Raw genomic sequence first — 17,961 nt, forward strand, 5'->3', positions numbered from 1 at the left:
AAGGCAGCAATTGTAATACTAGCAATTTGGCCAAGCTAGCATTAAGACGCTGAGCATGTGGATGGCTGGGACAGTATTTCTTTCTACGGTTCAGCAACTGGGGTAGTGAAATTTGCCTGCTGCTCAAATCAAGCGGTGGTGTACTGCTAGCAGATTGGGTGCAAGTCTCTGTGGCACTCATTGCTATACCATCATCCCTCTCAATGCTGGTATTTGAGAAGGCATGAGGTATAGTAGGGTTAGAGATCACAGATGAGGAGCAAGGTGATATATGCTAATTTTGCTCTGGTGGCCCTTTCAGGTGCTGTTGCCAACGGACTGCATTGTAGGTCGTCATATGCCTTGTCCAGCATGTGGTGCCCAAGCGGTTGGTGTTCTGGCCACACTTGATCCGATTCAGACAGATGTTGCAAACAACAACGCTGCGGTCTACTGCACATGTGCTGAAAAAAAGTCCACACTAATGAACTTTTGGGAGTCTGCGGGGAATTTGCAGCACCCAGCACCTGTGGAGCTCTGTGCTATGATGCAATAGGTTGGCTACTCCTATGGCGGCCCCTGGAGCACATCCTGCCTCATTTGAGTTGTGCCGCCTCCTCCTCCTCCTCTATCCAGTCAGGCACCCAAGTACAGTCAGTGACCTCATCATCCCCTCCCTCCTCGTCACTGGAGCAAACTTGGCAGTATGCTGCAGCTGTGGCAACATGACTGCTGGTTTCTTGTTCGTCATTGTCACCCCCTCTCTCTAGGCTCATTTTATTCCCTTCATCAACCTGCGAACCAACATCACAGCTTTCAAATTGCTGCGCATCCTCCAGCAGCATGTCACTGACACTATGATCGAATAGTTCAGGTGACTCCTCCGTGCATGATGGTGGGGCGACAGAAGGAGTAGCTGTGGAGAAGGAGCCTGTGGAATGGGCCGCTTTGGCAGCTTCGGTGGAAGGCAAACTACTGTGAGCGTGGGTGTCAGAGGACGAGAAGGGTGAGGACGGCTTATTTATCCACTCCACCAACTTTTCCACATGTTGTGGCTGAATAACACAGGCAGCACTGGAAATAAAGGCCAGGATGTACCGTGTTGACTGTGACCACCACTTTTCACAGTGGACACAGAGACTGCTTGCCCTCTTTTCATGGCCTTTGAGCGTCTGCCTCTCCTTGTCGGCCTTTTGAACATGATGTGGATAGAGATTAATATAGGGTATACGCAACTGACCGATAGATACTCAATGGCCTGATATGATCTAATCAATAGCCCTAGATATAGACAGAGATCAATACAGGGTATACGCAACTGACTGATAGATATTCAGTGGCCTGATATGATCTTATAAATTGCACTATATATATAGAAATCAATATAGGGTATACTCAGTGACCTGATATGATGTATTCCATAGCCCTATATATAGATCAGATGGATATAGGGTATACGCAAGTGACCGATAAAATACTCAATTACCTGATATGATGTAATCAATAGTCCTATATATAGATAGAGATGTGATAGGTATAGGGTATACCCAAGTGACCGATAAAGTACTCAATCACGTGATATGATGTAATCAGTAGCAATATATATAGATAGAGATGTGATGGGTATAGGGTATACGCAAGTGACTGATAAAGTACTTAATCACCTGATATGATGTAATCGATAGCCCTTTAAATAGATGGAGATGTGATGGATATACGGTATACGCAAGTGACCTATAAAATAAGCAATGACCTGATATGATGTAATCGATAGCCCAATATGTAAATAGGTATGTGATGGATATAGGGTATACGCAAAGTGACCGATAAAATACTCAATGACCTGATATGATGTAATCGATAGCCCTATATATAGAGATGTGATGGATATACAGTATACGCAAGCGACCGATAAAATACTCAATGACCTGATATGATGTAATCGATAGCCCTATATATAGATAGATATGTGATGGATATAGGGCAGGGGTCCTCAAACTATGGCCCTCCAGTTGTTCAGGAACTACAATTCCCATCATGCCTAGTCATGTCTGCGAATGTCAGAGCCTTACAATGCCTCATGGGATGTGTAGTTCCACAACAGCTGGAGGGCCGTAGTTTGAGGATCCCTGATATAGGGTATACACAAGTGACCAATAAAATACTCAATGACCTGATATGATGTCATCGATAGCCGTATATATAGATAGAGATCTATGTATGGTATATGGTGTATGGTATGCACTACTGAATATACTTCACTGTCTGATCTCTGAACTTGTAAAAAGCACAAATCTCTCTCCCTCCCTACACTGCTAGCAAATGTCTCACTGCACTGTCTGACAAACTGCAAAAAAAAAAAACAATTCTCTCCCTGCCTCAAACACATTCCTCTCCCTACACTGCTAGGAATGTCTCACTGCACTGTCTGACAAACTGCAAAGAAAGTATTCTCTCCCTGCCTCAAACATGTTCCTCTCCCTCCCTGCTATCAAGGTCTCACTGCACTGTCTGACAAACTGCAAAGAAAGTATTCTCTCCCTGCCTCAAACACGTTCCTCTCCCTCCCTGCTATCAATGTCTCACTGTACTGTCTGACAAACTGCAAAAAAAAATACTCTCTCCCTGCCTCAAACACGTTCCTCTCCCTGTCTCCTCGCCCGCACACGAGCAGCCTTTATGTAATGTGGGGCATGTACTTAGCCCCTGAGCCATGATTGGCTAAAGGCAGCCTGCCTTTTGTCCAATCATGGCAGAGATAATTTGATTGGCCAAAGCAGGAGGTCAGGGTGCATGCTTTGGCCAATCACATAACGTGCTGCATGCGCCACGGGTGCGCGCAGTGCATTATGGGATCTCTTAAATTTCCCGCAAAGAATTTGTTCGAGTCAAACGTAGCTTCGACTCGAACTCGAAGCTTATCCCTAGTCCCTTCTTGATGGACTATGGGGTGCAGCAGGCCTGCTTTAGCATTCCATATTGGAGGCAGCAAGTGTAGGAGCGGGCTTCAGACCCCAGGACCCAGCCCCCCCCACCCTGTAAATAATCACAGGGAAGCAAGGCAGGGCCCAAAAACCCAGGAAGGAAGCCTAGAGCTGGTTAACCCCTTACCTGCCTGAGCAGACTTACTCACTAACCATAACAAGACTAATACCTGTAGGCAACCTGTCTACACACACATATATTAGAATGGGGTAAGCTGCATGGGAGTCTTTTAATGTTCTTCAGTTGGCTAACCCAACAGGGTCCACTCTGCTTTGCAGTATAAAGTCCCAAAGATAGACCTTGCACTCCAAAATGTGTAATATTAAACTTTTTCTTCCAATCATATGAACATGATAAAGGGCTGGGATGCTCAAAACTTTCTGGCGTACATGTTATATATATACATACGCATATAATACACTGTATAATACAGGGTACAGTGCGTGTGTGTGTGTGTGTGTATATATATATATATATATATATATATATATATATATATATACACACACACACACACGTACTGTACCCTGTATTATACAGTGTATTATAATCTTTCACAATTATTACATAAGCAGTAAGCACAAAAATATTCATCTTTAAACCCTATGTTCAAATTTGACCTTAAAGCAAGGTTTACGTTACTGCAATTGCACGCTTTCCCAACATTCATAGAAATGCGCTGCCCTTTTAGCAGATGTTCAGTGGCGCTGAGGTTGAAGATCTCCCAGTATGTAACTATAATGAGATAAATCCTCAGCCAATTGCATCCACAATGAAAGCTATCTCTTGTGGGTAGAATGCCACTTTAAAGCTCTGCTTTGTTTCATATTTACAGTGGTGCCCAGAAGGGTATGCCAGCGACGATCACTCCAGAGATCCAAGCAAAGGTCACTGTGACAGAGCCGGAGGGACATCAAGACATTGCTGCTGAAAGGTGAACATCTCTGAGATACAAACACATACAGTACTGTATATATTAGATGGGGAAAGCTGCACTGTAGTTTTTTAATGATCGTCAGTGGGTGCACTCCGCCAATAGGTTCCACTCTGCTTTGTAGTATAAAGTCCCAAAGATAGACGTTTCACTCCAAAATCTTGAGTATCAAATTTTTTTGTCCAGTCATGTGAACACGATGAAGGGGGAATATACTAGAAACCGTCTTCCTGGTGTACTATACACAGTATTTCACAAGAGTACGTACACCCCTCACATTCATGTAAATATTTTATTATATCTTTTCATGTGATAACACTGAAGAAATTATACTTTGCCCGGTGAGTACACCCCTAAGTGAAAATGTCCGAATTGGCCCCATTAGCCATTTTCCCTCCCCAATGTCATGTGACTCGTTAGTGTTACAAGGTCTCAGGTGTGAATGGGGAGAAGGTGTTTTAAATTTGGTGTTATCGCTCTCACTCTCTCATACTGGTCACTGGAAGTTCAACATGGCACCTCATGGCAAAGAACTCTTTGAGGATCTAAAAAAAAGAATTCTTGCTCTACATGAAGATGGCCTAGGCTATGAGAAGATTGCCAAGACCCTGAAACTGAGCTGCAGCACAGTGGCCAAGACAATGCAGCGGTTTAACAGGACAAGTTCTCGCCATTGTCCACCAAAGGAGTTGAGTGCACATGCTCAGCATCATATCCAGAGGCTGTCTTTGGGAAATCTACGTATGAGTGCTGCCAGCATTGCTGCAGAAGTTGAAGGGGTGGGGGGGGGGGGGGAAGTCAGCCCGTCAGTGTTCAGACCATACGACACACACTGTATCAAATTGGTCTGAATAGCTGTCATCCCAGAAGGAAGCCTCTTCTAAAGCTAATGCACAAGAAAGTCCACAAAAAGTTTCCTGAAGACAAGCAGAATAAGGATATGGATTACTGGAACTGTCATGTGCTCTGATGAGACCAAGATAAATTTATTTGGTTCAGATGGTGTCAAGCATGTGTGGTGGCAACCAGGTGAGGAGTACAAAGACAAGTGTGTCTTCCATAAAGTCAAGCATGGTGGTGGGAGTGTCATGGTCTGGTGCTTCATTAGTGCTGCCGGCACTGGGGAGCTACAGTTCATTGAGGGAACCATGAATGCCAACATCTACTGTGACATACTGAAGCAGAGCGTGATCCTCTCCCTTCAGAGACTGGGCCGCAGGGCAGTATTCCAACATGATAATGACCCCAAACACACCTCCAAGATGACCGCTGCCTCGCTAAAGAAGCTGAGGGTAATGGTGATGTACAGGCCAAGCATGTCTCCAGACCCAAACCCTATTGAGCATCTCTGGGGCATCCTCAAATGGAAGGTGGAGGAGCGCAAGGTCTCCAACATCCACTAGGTCCGTGATGTCATCATGGAGGAGTGGAAAAGGATTCCAGTGGCAACCTGTGAAGCTCTGGTCAACTCCATGACCAGGAGGGTTAAGGCAGTGCTGGAAAATAATGGTGGCCACACAAAATATTGACACTTTGGGCTGAATTTAGACATTTTAACTTAGGGTGTACTCACTTTTGTTGCCAGTGGTTTAGCCATTAATGGCTATTTGTTGAGTTATTTTGAGGGGACAGCAAATTTACACTGTTATACAAGCTGTACACTCACTACTTTACATTGTAGCAAAGTGTAATTTCTTCAGTGTTGTCACATGAAAAGATATAAAAAAATATTTACAAAAATATGAGGGGTATGCTCACTTTTGTGAGATACTGTGTGTGTATATATATATAGATATATATATATATATATACATACATACACTGGGGAAAAAGTGACCCAAGCAAAACAAGACTTAGTACTTGGTGGAGAAAACCTTCTTGGCAAGCACAAAGGTAAGACGTTTCTTGTAGTTGGTTACCAGGTTTGCACACATCTCTGGAGGGATTTTGGTCCACTCTTCTTTACAGATCTTCTCTAAATCTTTAAGGTTTCTTGGCTGTTGCTTCGCAACTGAAAGTTTCAGCTCCCTCAATCAATTTTCTATAGGATCAAGGACTGGAGACTGGCTAGGCCACTCCATGACTCCATGACCTTCACCATTAGGGATTAAGCCTATTTCTGACATTTGTTGTTTATAAGTTAAAATCAGTATTTTTTGCTCGAAAATTACTTAGTACCCCCAAGCATTATATATATATTTTTTTTTTAGCAGAGACCCTAGAGAATAAAATGGAGATCATTGCAATACTCTATGTCACACCATATTTATGCAGCGTTCTTACAAACGCAATTTTATTGGAAAAATACACTTTTTTTTTAAATTAAATAAGAAAACAGTAAACTTAACCAAAATGATGTAACGCTGACTAAATCGATACCTAACATGTCATGCTTCAAAATTGCGCACGCATGTGGAATGGGGACAAACTACGGTAATTAAAAATCCCCATAGGCAACGCTTTATAAAGTTTTACAGGTTTTTCCTGTTGAGAGTTACAGAGAATGTCTTGTGCTAGAATAATTGCTCTTGTTCTAATGATCGTGAAGATACCTCACATGTGTGGTTTGAACACTGTTTACATATGTGGGCGCGAGTTGCGTATGTGTTTGCTTCTGCACGAAAGCTCGGAGAGATGGGGCACTTTACTTTTTTTTATTATTATTACTTATTTTATTTTTACACTTTCCCCTTAAAATATACATTTTGATTACTTGTATTCCTATTACAAGGAATGTAAGCATCCCTTGTAATAGAAATAAGCATGACAAGGCCTCTTTAATGAGAGATCTGGGGTTAAAAAGACCTCAGATCTCTAATTTACACTTAAAAGCAAAAATAAAATAAAAATGTCATTTTACTTTTCCTAGTAAAAAAAATGGGCCCTTTAAGGCCGTTGGGCGTAAGTGAGGTTTGACGTCGCTCTAGTCCTCCAGGGGCATAGAGTCGAGTGGGGGCCATTTTACCCTCATTCAATTTTCTGCCCATCTGGACCATCAGAATCGGATCGTTTTCACCGCTACCGATAGCTCAGTGACTATAGAGGTGGTGTTCTTAGGGTCATAATCAACGTTTTCCTTCCTCCAAACACAGTGAGTGGAGCTAATGCCAAAGAGCTCAATTTTGGTCTCATCTGACCACAGCCCTTTCTCCCAATCCTTCTCAGAGTCATTTAGATCCTCATTGGCAAACTTCAGACGGGCCTGTACATGTGCCTTTTTAAAAAGCAGGACCTTGCGGGCGCTGCAGGATTTCAGTCCATGGTGGCATATTGTGTTACCAATATTTTTTTTGGTGACTGTGGTCTCAACTGGCTTGAGATCATTCACAAGCTCCTCCGTGTAGTTCTGGGCTGATTCCTCACTTTTCTCATGATCATTCTTACCCCATGAGACAAAATCTTACGTGGAGCTCCAGACTGAGGGTGATTGATGATTATTTGTATTTCTTCCATTTGCAAATAATCGCCCCAACAGTTGTCTCCTTATCACCAAGCTTCTTGCTGATGGTCTTGTAGTCCATTACAGCCTTGTGCAGGTCTACAATCTTGTCCTTGAAGTCCTTTGACAGCTCTTTGGTCTTGCCCATAATGGTGAGGTTTGAATGGAAGAAAAAAGATTCTGTGGACAGGTGTCTTTTATACACATAACAAATTGTCGTTAGGAGCACCTTCTTAAATTGACAGGAGTAATCTGTGTACCACATGAGCACATACTCTAGCCAGTCTGTGGGAGTCAGAATTACTGTTGGTTGGTAGGGCATCAAATAAAGGTCCCTCTCAAAAAATTAGCATATTGTGATAAAGTTCATTATTTTCTGTAATGTACTGATAAACATTAGTCTTTCATATATTTTAGATTCATTACACACAACTGAAGTAGTGCAAGCCTTTTATTGTTTTAATATTGATGATTTTGGCATACAGCTCATGAAAAAACAAAATTCCTATCTCAAAAAATTAGCATATTTCATCCGACCAATAAAAAAAAAGTGTTTTTAATCCAAAAAAAGTCAACCTTCAAATAATTATGTTCAGTTATGCACTCAATACTTGGTCAGGAATCCTTTTGCAGAAATGACTGCTTCAATGCGGCGTGGCATGGAGGCAATCAGCCTGTGGCACTGCTGAGGTGTTATGGAGGCCCAGGATGCTACGATAGCGGCCTTGAGCTCATCCAGAGTGTTGGGTCTTGCATCTCTAAACTTTCTCTTCACAACATCCCACAGATTCTCTATAGGGTTCAGGTCAGGAGAGTTGGCAGGCCAATTGAGCACAGTAATACCATGGTCAGTAAACCATTTACCAGTGGTTTTGGCACTGTGAGCAGGTGCCAGGTCGTGCTGAAAAATGAAATCTTCATCTCCATAAAGCTTTTCAGCAGATGGAAGCATGAAGTGCTCCAAAATCTCCTGATAGCTATCTGCATTGACCCTGCCCTTGATAAAACACAGTGGACCAACACCAGCAGCTGACATGGCACCCCAGACCATCACTGACTTTGGGTACTTGACACTGGACTTCAGGCATTTTGGCATTTCCCTCTCCCCAGTCTTCCTCCAGACTCTGGCACCTTGATTTCCGAATGACATGCAAAATTTGCTTTCATCCGAAAAAAGTACTTTGGACCACTGAGCAACAGTCCAGTGCTGCTTCTCTGTAGCTCAGGTCAGGCGCTTCTGCCGCTGTTTCTGGTTCAAAAGTGGCTTGACCTGGGGAATGCGGCACCTGTAGCCCATTTCCTGCAGACGCCTGTACATGGTGGCTCTAGATGTTTCTACTCCAGACTCAGTCCACTGCTTCCGCAGGTCCCCCAAGGTCTGGAATTGGTCCTTCTCAACAATCTTCCTCAGGGTCCGGTCACCTCTTCTCGTTGTGCAGCGTTTTCTGCCACACTTTTTCCTTCCCACAGACTTCCCACTGAGGTGCCTTGATACAGCACTCTGGGAACAGCCTATTCGTTCAGAAATTTCTTTCTGTGTCTTACCCTCTTGCTTGAGGGTGTCAATGATGGCCTTCTGGACAGCAGTCAGGTTGGCAGTCTTACCCATGATTGCGGTTTTGAGTAATGAACCAGGCTGGGAGTTTTTAAAAGCCTCAGGAATCTTTTTCACGTGTTTAGAGTTAATTAGTTGATTCAGATGATTAGGTTAATAGCTCGTTTAGAGAATCTTTTCATGATATGCTAATTTTTTGAGATAGGAATTTTGGTTTTTCATGAGCTGTATGCCAAAATTATCAATATTAAAACAATAAAAGGCTTGCACTACTTCAGTTGTGTGTAATGAATCTAAAATATATGAAAGTCTAATGTTTATCAGTACATTACAGAAAATAATGAACTTTATGCTAATTTTTTGAGAGGGACCTGTACTTATTTTACTCACTGAACTGTAACTCAATTTATAACATTTGTATCATGTGTTTTTTTTTCTGGATTTTTGGTTGATATTCTGTCTCTATCATTTAAAATACACCTATGATAACAATTATAGACCCTTCCTTTCTTTGTAAAAGTGCAAACTTAAAAATAATTATTTTCGCCACTGTATATATACAGTATCTCACAATAGTGAGTACACCCCTCACATTTTTGTAAATATTTTATTATATCTTTTCATGTGACAACACTGAAGAAATTATACTTTGCTACAATGTAAAGTAATGAGTGTACAGCTTGTCTAAACTGCTGTCAACAAAAGTGAGTACACCCCTAAGTGGAAATGTCAAAATTGGGCGCAATTAGCTATTTTCCCACCCCGGTGTCATGTGACTGTTACAAGGTCTCAGGTGTGAATGGGGAGCAGGTGTGTTAAATTTGGTGTTATCGCTCTCACTCTCTCATACTGGTCACTGGAAGTTCAACATGGCACCTCATGTTAAAGAACTGTCTGAGGATCTGAAAAAAAGAATTGTTGCTCTACATAAAGATGGCATAGGTTATAAGAAGATTGCCAAGACCCTGAAACTGAGCTGCAGTCTGGTAGTCAAGACCATACAGCGGTTTACCAGGACAGGTTCCACTCAGAACAGGCCATGGTTGACCAAAGAAGTTTAGGGCTCAGCGTCCTATCCAGAGGTTGTCTTTGGGATATAGAGGTATGAGTGCTGCCAGCATTGCTGCAGAGGTTGAAGAAGAGGGGGGTCAGCCTATCAGTGCTCATACGCCGCACGCTGCATCAAATTGGTCTGCATGGCTGTTGTCCCAGAAGGAAGCCTCTTTTAAAGATGATGCAAAATAACTTGGATTACTGGAACCATGTCCTGTGGTTGGATGAGACCAGGATAAACTTATTTGGTTCAGATGGTGTCAAACCTGTGTGGCGGCAACCAGGTGAGGAGTACAAAGACAAGTGTGTCTTGCCTACAGTCAAGCATGGTGGTGGGAGTGTCATGGTCTGGGGCTGCATGAGTTCTCTCGGCACTAGGGAGCTACAGTTCATTGAGGGAACCAAGAATGACAACATGTACTGTGACATACTGAAGCAGAGCATGATCCTCTCCCTTCGGAGACTGGGCCGCAGGGCAGTATTCCTACATGATAACGACCCCAAACACACCTCCAAGACAACCACTGCCTTGCTAAGGAAGCTGAGGGTAAAGGTGATTGACTGGCCAAACCCAAACCCTATTGAGCATTTGTGGGGCATCCTCAAAACAGAAGGTGGAGGAGCGAAAGGTCTCTAACATCCACCAGCTTGGTGATGTCCTCATGAAAGAGTGGAAGAGGACTTCAGTGGCAACCCGTGAAGCTCTGGTGAACTCCATGCCCAAGAGGGTTAAAGCAGTGCTTGAAAATAATGGTGGCCACAAAAAATATTGACACTTTGGGCCCAATTTGGACATTTTAACCAAGGGGTGTACTCACTTTTGTTGCCAGTGGTTTAGACATTAATGGCTGTGTGTTGAGTTATTTTGAGGGGACAGAAAATATACACTGTTATACAAGCTATACACTCACTACTTTACATTGTAGCAAAGTGTTATTTCTTCAGTGTTGTCACATGAAAAGATATAATAAAATATTTACAAAAATGTGACGGGTGTACTCACTTTTGTAAGATACTGTATATATATATAGATATATACACTGCTCAAAAAAATTAAAGGAACACTTTTTAATCAGAGTATAGCATCGTGTCAATTAAACTCCTGGGATATTTATCTGGTGAGTTAAGTATCAGAGGGGGTTGGTAATCAGTTTTCAGCTGCTTTGGTGTTAATGAAATTAACAACAGGTGAATGGGATGGGCAACAATTAGATGACCTCCAAACAGGAATGGTTTTATAGGTGGAGGCCAAGGATATATATTTTTTTCTTACTCATCTTTTCTGACTGTTTTTCACTAGTTTTGCATTTGGCTAGTGTCAGTGTCACTACTGGCAGCATGAGGAGATACCTGGACCCTACAGAGGTTGCACAGGTAGCCCAACTCCCCAACATCAATACGTGCCATTGCCAGAAGGTTTGCTGTGTCTCCCAGCACAGTCTCCAGAGCATGGAGGAGATTCCAGAAGACAGGCAGTTTATCTAAGAGAGCTGGGCAGGGCTGTAGAAGGTCCCTAACACATCAGCAGGACTGGTATCTGCGCCTTTGTGCAAGGAGGAACAGGATGTGCACTGCAAGAGCCCTACATGATCTCCAGCAGGCCACTGGTGTGAATGTCTCTGACCAAACATTTAGAAACATAATTCATGAGGGTGGCCTGAGGGCTAGGGTTGCCACATAGTCCCTTTAAACCAGGACACATATTAATTACACAGGTTCTGAGGCTAATATAATGCACATAAGGCATTACGTGAGATTAATTACCACCTTAATCAGCCACAGAACCTGTGTAATTAATGTGTGTCCTGGTTTAAAGGGATGAGGTGGCAACCCTACTGAGGGCCGATGTCCTTTAGTGGGCCCTGTGCTCATTATTCGGCCACGTGGAGCTCGATTGGCATTTGACACTGAACACCAGAATCGGTAGGTCCGCCACTGGCACCCTGTGCTTTTCACAGATGAGAGCAGGTTCACCCTGAGCACATGTGACAGACGTGAAAGGGTCTGAAGAAGCCATGGAGAACGTTATGCTGCCTTTAACATTGTTCAGCATGAACAGTTTGGTGATGGTCTGAGGAGGCATATCCATGGAGGGACGGACAGACCTCTACAGGCTAGACAATGGCACCCTGACTGCCTTTAGGTACTGGGATGAAATCTTTGGGCCCATTGTCAGACCCTACGCTGGTGCAGTGGGTCCTGGGTTCCTCCTGGTGCACGACAATGCCCGGCCTCATGTGGTGAGAGTATGCAGCCAGTTCCTGGAGGATGAAGGAATTGATACCATTGAATGGCCCCACACTTACCTGACCTAAATCCAGTAGAACACCCCAGGGACATTATGTTTTGATCAATCCGACGCCGCCTGGTTGCACCTCAGTCTGTACTGGGGGGGAAATATCCATCCATCCGACCATCCGTGATTAGGAGGATGCCCCGATGTTGTCAGGCTTGTATACAAACACGTGGGGGGCCATACAAACTACTTTGATGAGAGACATCAGACCCAACAATGCAGATGAGCTGAAGGCCGTTATGAAAGCAACATGGGCTTCCATAACACCTCAGCAGTTCCATGGGCTCATCGCCTCCATGCTACGCCGCATTGATGCAGTAATTCATGCAAAAGGAGCCCCAACCAAGTATTGAGTGCATACTATACTGTGCAGGGGACACACCTTTTAGTAAGCCAACATTTCTGTATTTAAAATTCTTTTTTTATTGGTCTTATGTAATCTGATTTTCTGAGATAATGAATGAATATATATATATAATTAATCACTGTACCCTGTATTATACAATGTATTATAGTCTTTCGCAAATATTACGTTGTTTTACTTTTACTTTTTTTAAGCCACAGCTGGGCTAAGAATGGGGAATATATCCCAGTAAGGTCCTAGCTTTGGATCAATCCCAGAATGGTAAAATCTGCTGTGGGTGGAATGCCACTTTAAATCTCCAATTTGTTTAATTTTTTACAGTGCTGTGAATATACCTAAGAGTCTCCCAGAAAAGATTGCTCCAGAGACTCCAGCAGAGATCCCAGTGACAGAGACTGAGGAGCCTCAACCCACTGCCACCAAAAGGTGAACATCCATATATATGCACACGCTGTACGCTGTAAGGATAAAGCTGTACAATCACGGCTAGGTTGAAAGTGAGGAAGATCTCCCTTATGGACCCAGAGTTGGATCAATCCCAAAATTAAAACAGTCTGTTTTGGGTGGAATAAACAACAATTGAAATTGTGTGGCGCAAATGCTAATGCACCATTCACGAGTTTGCCTCTACACCCCATGGATAAATGTAAAGAAACACTTGTGTAGATTCGGAAGTTCATTAAATGTTCATAAGAAGCTCATAAAAATCCCATAGGACGGGTGTTGTACTACAGTAGGCAGTTCCAACTGAGACAGAAACAAATCTCTGCCATTACAAAAAAGGAATACAAGGGGCGCCAGCTAAGTGCAGCATCAATGAAAATTATTACGATTAAAAAGGCAAATGCAAACTGACAGAAATATAAAAATCAAAGAGCTTATCTGCAGTCATGCCACATTGGATAGAAGCCATCTATCAGAAGAGCCACTTGTAACAGCAAACAGCGTGTAGTTAGTTAGGAAACCAAGTCCCGTCCATACTATGGTTTGAGAAAGGAACCAATAGGAGTTCCGAAATGTGTCACCATAGCAACCATCCAGCCCCAGGTATGACATGACATCCTGCCTTGTGTCCCACAGTGGCTCTCCTCGCCTCCTGGAACATTGGACTTGGTTTTGTAACTGACTGCACGCTGTTTGCTGTCACAAGTGGCTCTGGTGGACGACTTCCATGCAATGTGGCATGACTGCAGATAAGCTATTTGATTTTATATTTCTGTGAGTTTGCATTTGGCTTTTTAATTGTAATAACCCATTGATGTTGCACTTAGCTCGCACCATCTTGTGCTCCTTTTTTGTTTTGAGTGGAATGCCACATTACACACACGCAGGCAGGCACACACTCACGCACACACTGCTTGTTGACTTTTTATTGTTTTCCATTCTGTACTGTTTAACCTTTTACTGTATGCACCTTGAGCTGGGGTATGACCTGATAGCTCTGTTTTGTACCTTTTTCTTTGGAAACTTAATAAATAGAAGTAAAAAAAAAAAAAATCCTGAGATGGTACAAGGTTAAAAGGTGCAAAATATTTACCCTTGCAGCTGTTTACCACTTAGTCAAAGTAATATGTATATGTCAAGTTATAATGTAATAATAATATTTTTGGCATGCTTATTTAAATATTTTTAAGTAATAACTGACCTCGGACTCCAAGCGGCCTCTATGCACGTTTGAAAAAGGGTGTCTGGTGGTCGTAGGCGCCACCACAGTCCAGATATTTGATTGACAGCTCCAAAACAATCGATAGTGGCAGTTTCTTTATAGAAGCAGCAATTAGCAGAGAAAGGCTTGTCAGAGGAGGCCAGATACCGATAAGACTGTATCAGACGTCAGGAATAACCATCTTTTTTGGATAACTGTACACCTGTCTGTGCATGCTATTAGGATGGAAGCAGTCATGTACAGGTTGGAGGACAGTGATACCAGTCTGTGATCAGATGCTTACATTTGGCAGCTAGCCCATTTTTATAGGTCCCTTTACTCATGTTGTGCAGTGAAGCTCAGCCAAGTGATGATAAAGACACCCCAGTGGAGAAAAAAGAACAGCCAATTCCAGAGCCAGGTGACGAATATGTGGAAACCTGGGAGTCCTATGAGAGCGATGAAGACTCTGTAACGGTATAGTATTTCCCTCTTATTTGTAACATGTTAACAAAGCAATATCATTTTAAAATCAATTGAAGTATCTGTATACATTTCAATAATCCATTCTGTATCTAAAATGAAATTATGGTTTTCAAAACAGGATCTTAATTCGGATTGCACTGAAAACACTATGTCAAATTGATGCAGACAGCTTTACCATATTTACCATATTTTATTTTTAACCACAGTTAAAGTACCGTATTTTCCGGCGTATAAGACGACTGGGCGTATAAGACGACCCCCCCTAATTTTCATCTACCGGTAATACTTATACTTAGGTTACCTTGGAGATATTATACTCGGCGTATAAGACGACCCCCCATTTTTGGGGGATTTTTTTGAGGTTCAAAAGTAGTCTTATACGCCAGAAAATACAGTATATCTAAAGTCCAATAAATATAATATAGCACAAGAGATTTTATCAACCACCATTTTTTGGTGATTATATCAATATCCTTGCAAAATTAACAAATAAAACAATTTTAAAAACAGAGAATCACAGTGAAAAAATGGGATCCACTTATTACAAAACCACTAATTAATGCAATGGTTCAATCTTCAAGTTGTAACAGTAGATATTTGAATTCCTTCAAGTACAGAAAACTTTTATATCCTCCATTACTGTGAGCTACGGACTCCAATCAGTGTGATATCCCATGTTTCATTGTATCTATTTAGAGAACTCAACAGACTCATAAAACCTTTAAATTAATAAATGTCTGTAGTGCTTATGGATCCATTAAGGCCCCTTTCACACTTGTGCGACTTGTCCTGCGACTTGGGACTGCAAAGTCACATGGCAAATCATACCTCATGATTTCCAATGAGTACTGTTCATATCAATGTGACTTCAAATTAGTCCCTGCACCACTTCGGTCCGACTTTAATGCAACTTGAGGTCCATAGACCTCAAGATTACACTGGCATTGCTTCAAGTCACATTGAAGTCGCATCAAAGTCCCATGACTTTCAGGCTGCACAAATGTGAAAGGGACCTTAGCCTCAACCCCAAATCTCCAACTTTATCTGATTTGGCACCAGTCATTGTTCACCACATTCCAAAGCAATACAATAAAAACTCCAATAGAGTAATACCTGTCCCAATAGGTCACCGGTTTTAGATACACTTTAAAAATATCCATATTGCTATAAAGCCAAGGATGAGATTGAAATAAGATCCTGGAATGGAGTGCACTACTGTAGTTAGGAATGAGGGCCCTAATAAATATTGATATCCATGTCAAATTGCCTATTGTGAAAAGTGATGTGAAAAAAAATGTTACTTTTCACTTGCAGGATTCTACAAAAAAAGCTGAAACAACAAACGATGTTCCACAAACTTCTGACACGATCACCCCTACGACAGAAGCTACTACACCACAGAATACCCAGCCCAAAGAGGAAATTGTTTCCACCATTGTGGCCACTGTGGAGGAGGAACAGTACTAGTTGCCCAGAAAATATTTGCACACAAGGCTCCTTTATATTGGGTAATGATCTGTATGTAATTAGTTATATCTGTCATTATACTGTTACAGAAAAGATGAAGTAGAAAATGTACAGTATATTATAGACTAACTCACCAATATGTGAGGTTCTGAGGTCTGATCTGTGAATCCAGAGGAAGAAGATGACATCTTCAGACACATTTCTAGCCAATTGTGTCAAAACAGACTCCAAATATGGCAGTCTTTTAACACCCTAGATCCCTCATTCAGAATGGAGTGTATAATGTGAAATGCCACCAATGGGCGTAGAAATAAATTAATGAAGTAAAGCCTTCTTTTTTTCCTTTCTCTTTGCAATTCCTTCAGTCTTTGTGTTCTCTTATTCATCCCTCATTTAGGTGTCAATATCACATATATTCCAATGAGACAGCAGGGACTTCAGTGTCTTTTCAAAGCTTGACATAGATATACACGTACATCTATTTTGCCCCGCACGCTCACAGGGGGGGATCTGACATGTGCCCCATGCAGGGACATGTTTACCTGCACAGGGATGCACAGGTGTTCTGTGCATTCCCATGCAGGTAGTCCAATTTACAGTATCTCACAAAAGTGAGTACACCCCTCACATTTTTGTAAATATTTTATTATATCTTTTCATGTGACAACACTGAAGAAATTACACTTTGCTACAATGTAAAGTAGTGAGTGTACAGCTTGTATAAGAGTGTAAATTTGCTGTCCCCTCAAAATAACTCAACACACAGCCATTAATGTCTAAACCGCTGGCAACAAAAGTGAGTACACTCTAAGTTCAAATGTCTAAATTGGGCCCAATTATCCATTTTCCCTCCCTGGTCATGTGACTCGTTAGTGTTAGAAGGTCTCAGGTGTGAAAGCGGAGCAGGTGTGTTAAATATGGTGTTATCGCTCTCACTCTCTTATAATCACTAGAAGTTCAACTTGGCACCTCATGGCAAAGAACTCTCTGAGGATCTGAAAAAAAGAATTGTTGCTCTACATAAAGATGGCCTAGGCTATAAGAAGATTGCCAAGACCCTGAAACTGAGCTGCAGCATGGTGGCCAAGACCATACAGCGGTTTAACAGGACATGTTCCACTCAGAACAGGACTCGCCATGGTCGATCAAAGCAGATGAGTGCACGCGCTCAGCGTCATATCCAGAGGTTGTCTTTGGGAAATAGACCTATGAGTGCTGCCAGCATTGCTGCAGAGGTTAAAGGGGTGGGGGTCAGCCTGTCAGTGCTCAGACCATAAGCTGCACACTGCATCAAATTGGTCTGCATGGCTGTCGTCCCAGATGGAAGCCTCTTTTAAAGATGATGCACAAGGAAGCCCCCAAACAGTTTGCTGAAGACAAGCAGACTAAGGACATGGATTGTTGAAACCATGTCCTGTGGTCTGATGAGACCAAGATAAACTTATTTGGTTCAGATGGGGTCAAGCGTGTGTGGCGGCACCCAGGTGAGGAGTACAAAGACAAGTGTGTGTTGCCTACAGTCAAGCATGGTGGTGGAAGTGTCATGGTCTGGGGAGCTACAGTTCATTGAGGGAACCATGAATGACAACATGTACTGTGACATACTGAAGCAGAGCATGATCCCCTCCCTTCAGAGACTGGGCCGCAGGGCAGTATTAGTCATCTCCAAGACAACCACTGCCTTGCTATAGAAGCTGAAGGTAAAGGTGATGGACTGGTCAAGCATGTCCCCAGACCTAAACCCTATTAAACATCTGT

The 17,961-nt window shown here is 42.5% G+C and overlaps 1 protein-coding gene across 24 annotated transcripts in view; it reads left to right on the forward strand.

Moving 5' to 3' along the window:
• The window catches only part of LOC309549166 (protocadherin Fat 4-like), a 292,459-nt gene extending 276,208 nt beyond the window's left edge, over positions 1-16,251 (forward strand). For all 24 annotated transcript variants that reach the window (XM_082249240.1, XM_082249258.1, XM_082249262.1 and 21 more), the window contains 2 exons: positions 14,604-14,727; positions 16,051-16,251. In XM_082249240.1, the coding sequence (XP_082105366.1) occupies positions 14,604-14,727; positions 16,051-16,203 (277 nt within the window). In that variant the 3' untranslated portion in view covers positions 16,204-16,251. The remainder of the gene's footprint in view (positions 1-14,603; positions 14,728-16,050) is intronic.
• Positions 16,252-17,961: the final 1,710 nt, after the last annotated feature.

The sequence above is a fragment of the Pelophylax lessonae genome, assembly GCF_965119305.1.
Source record: "Pelophylax lessonae genome assembly, chromosome: 3".
NCBI classification, from domain to species: domain Eukaryota; kingdom Metazoa; phylum Chordata; class Amphibia; order Anura; family Ranidae; genus Pelophylax; species Pelophylax lessonae.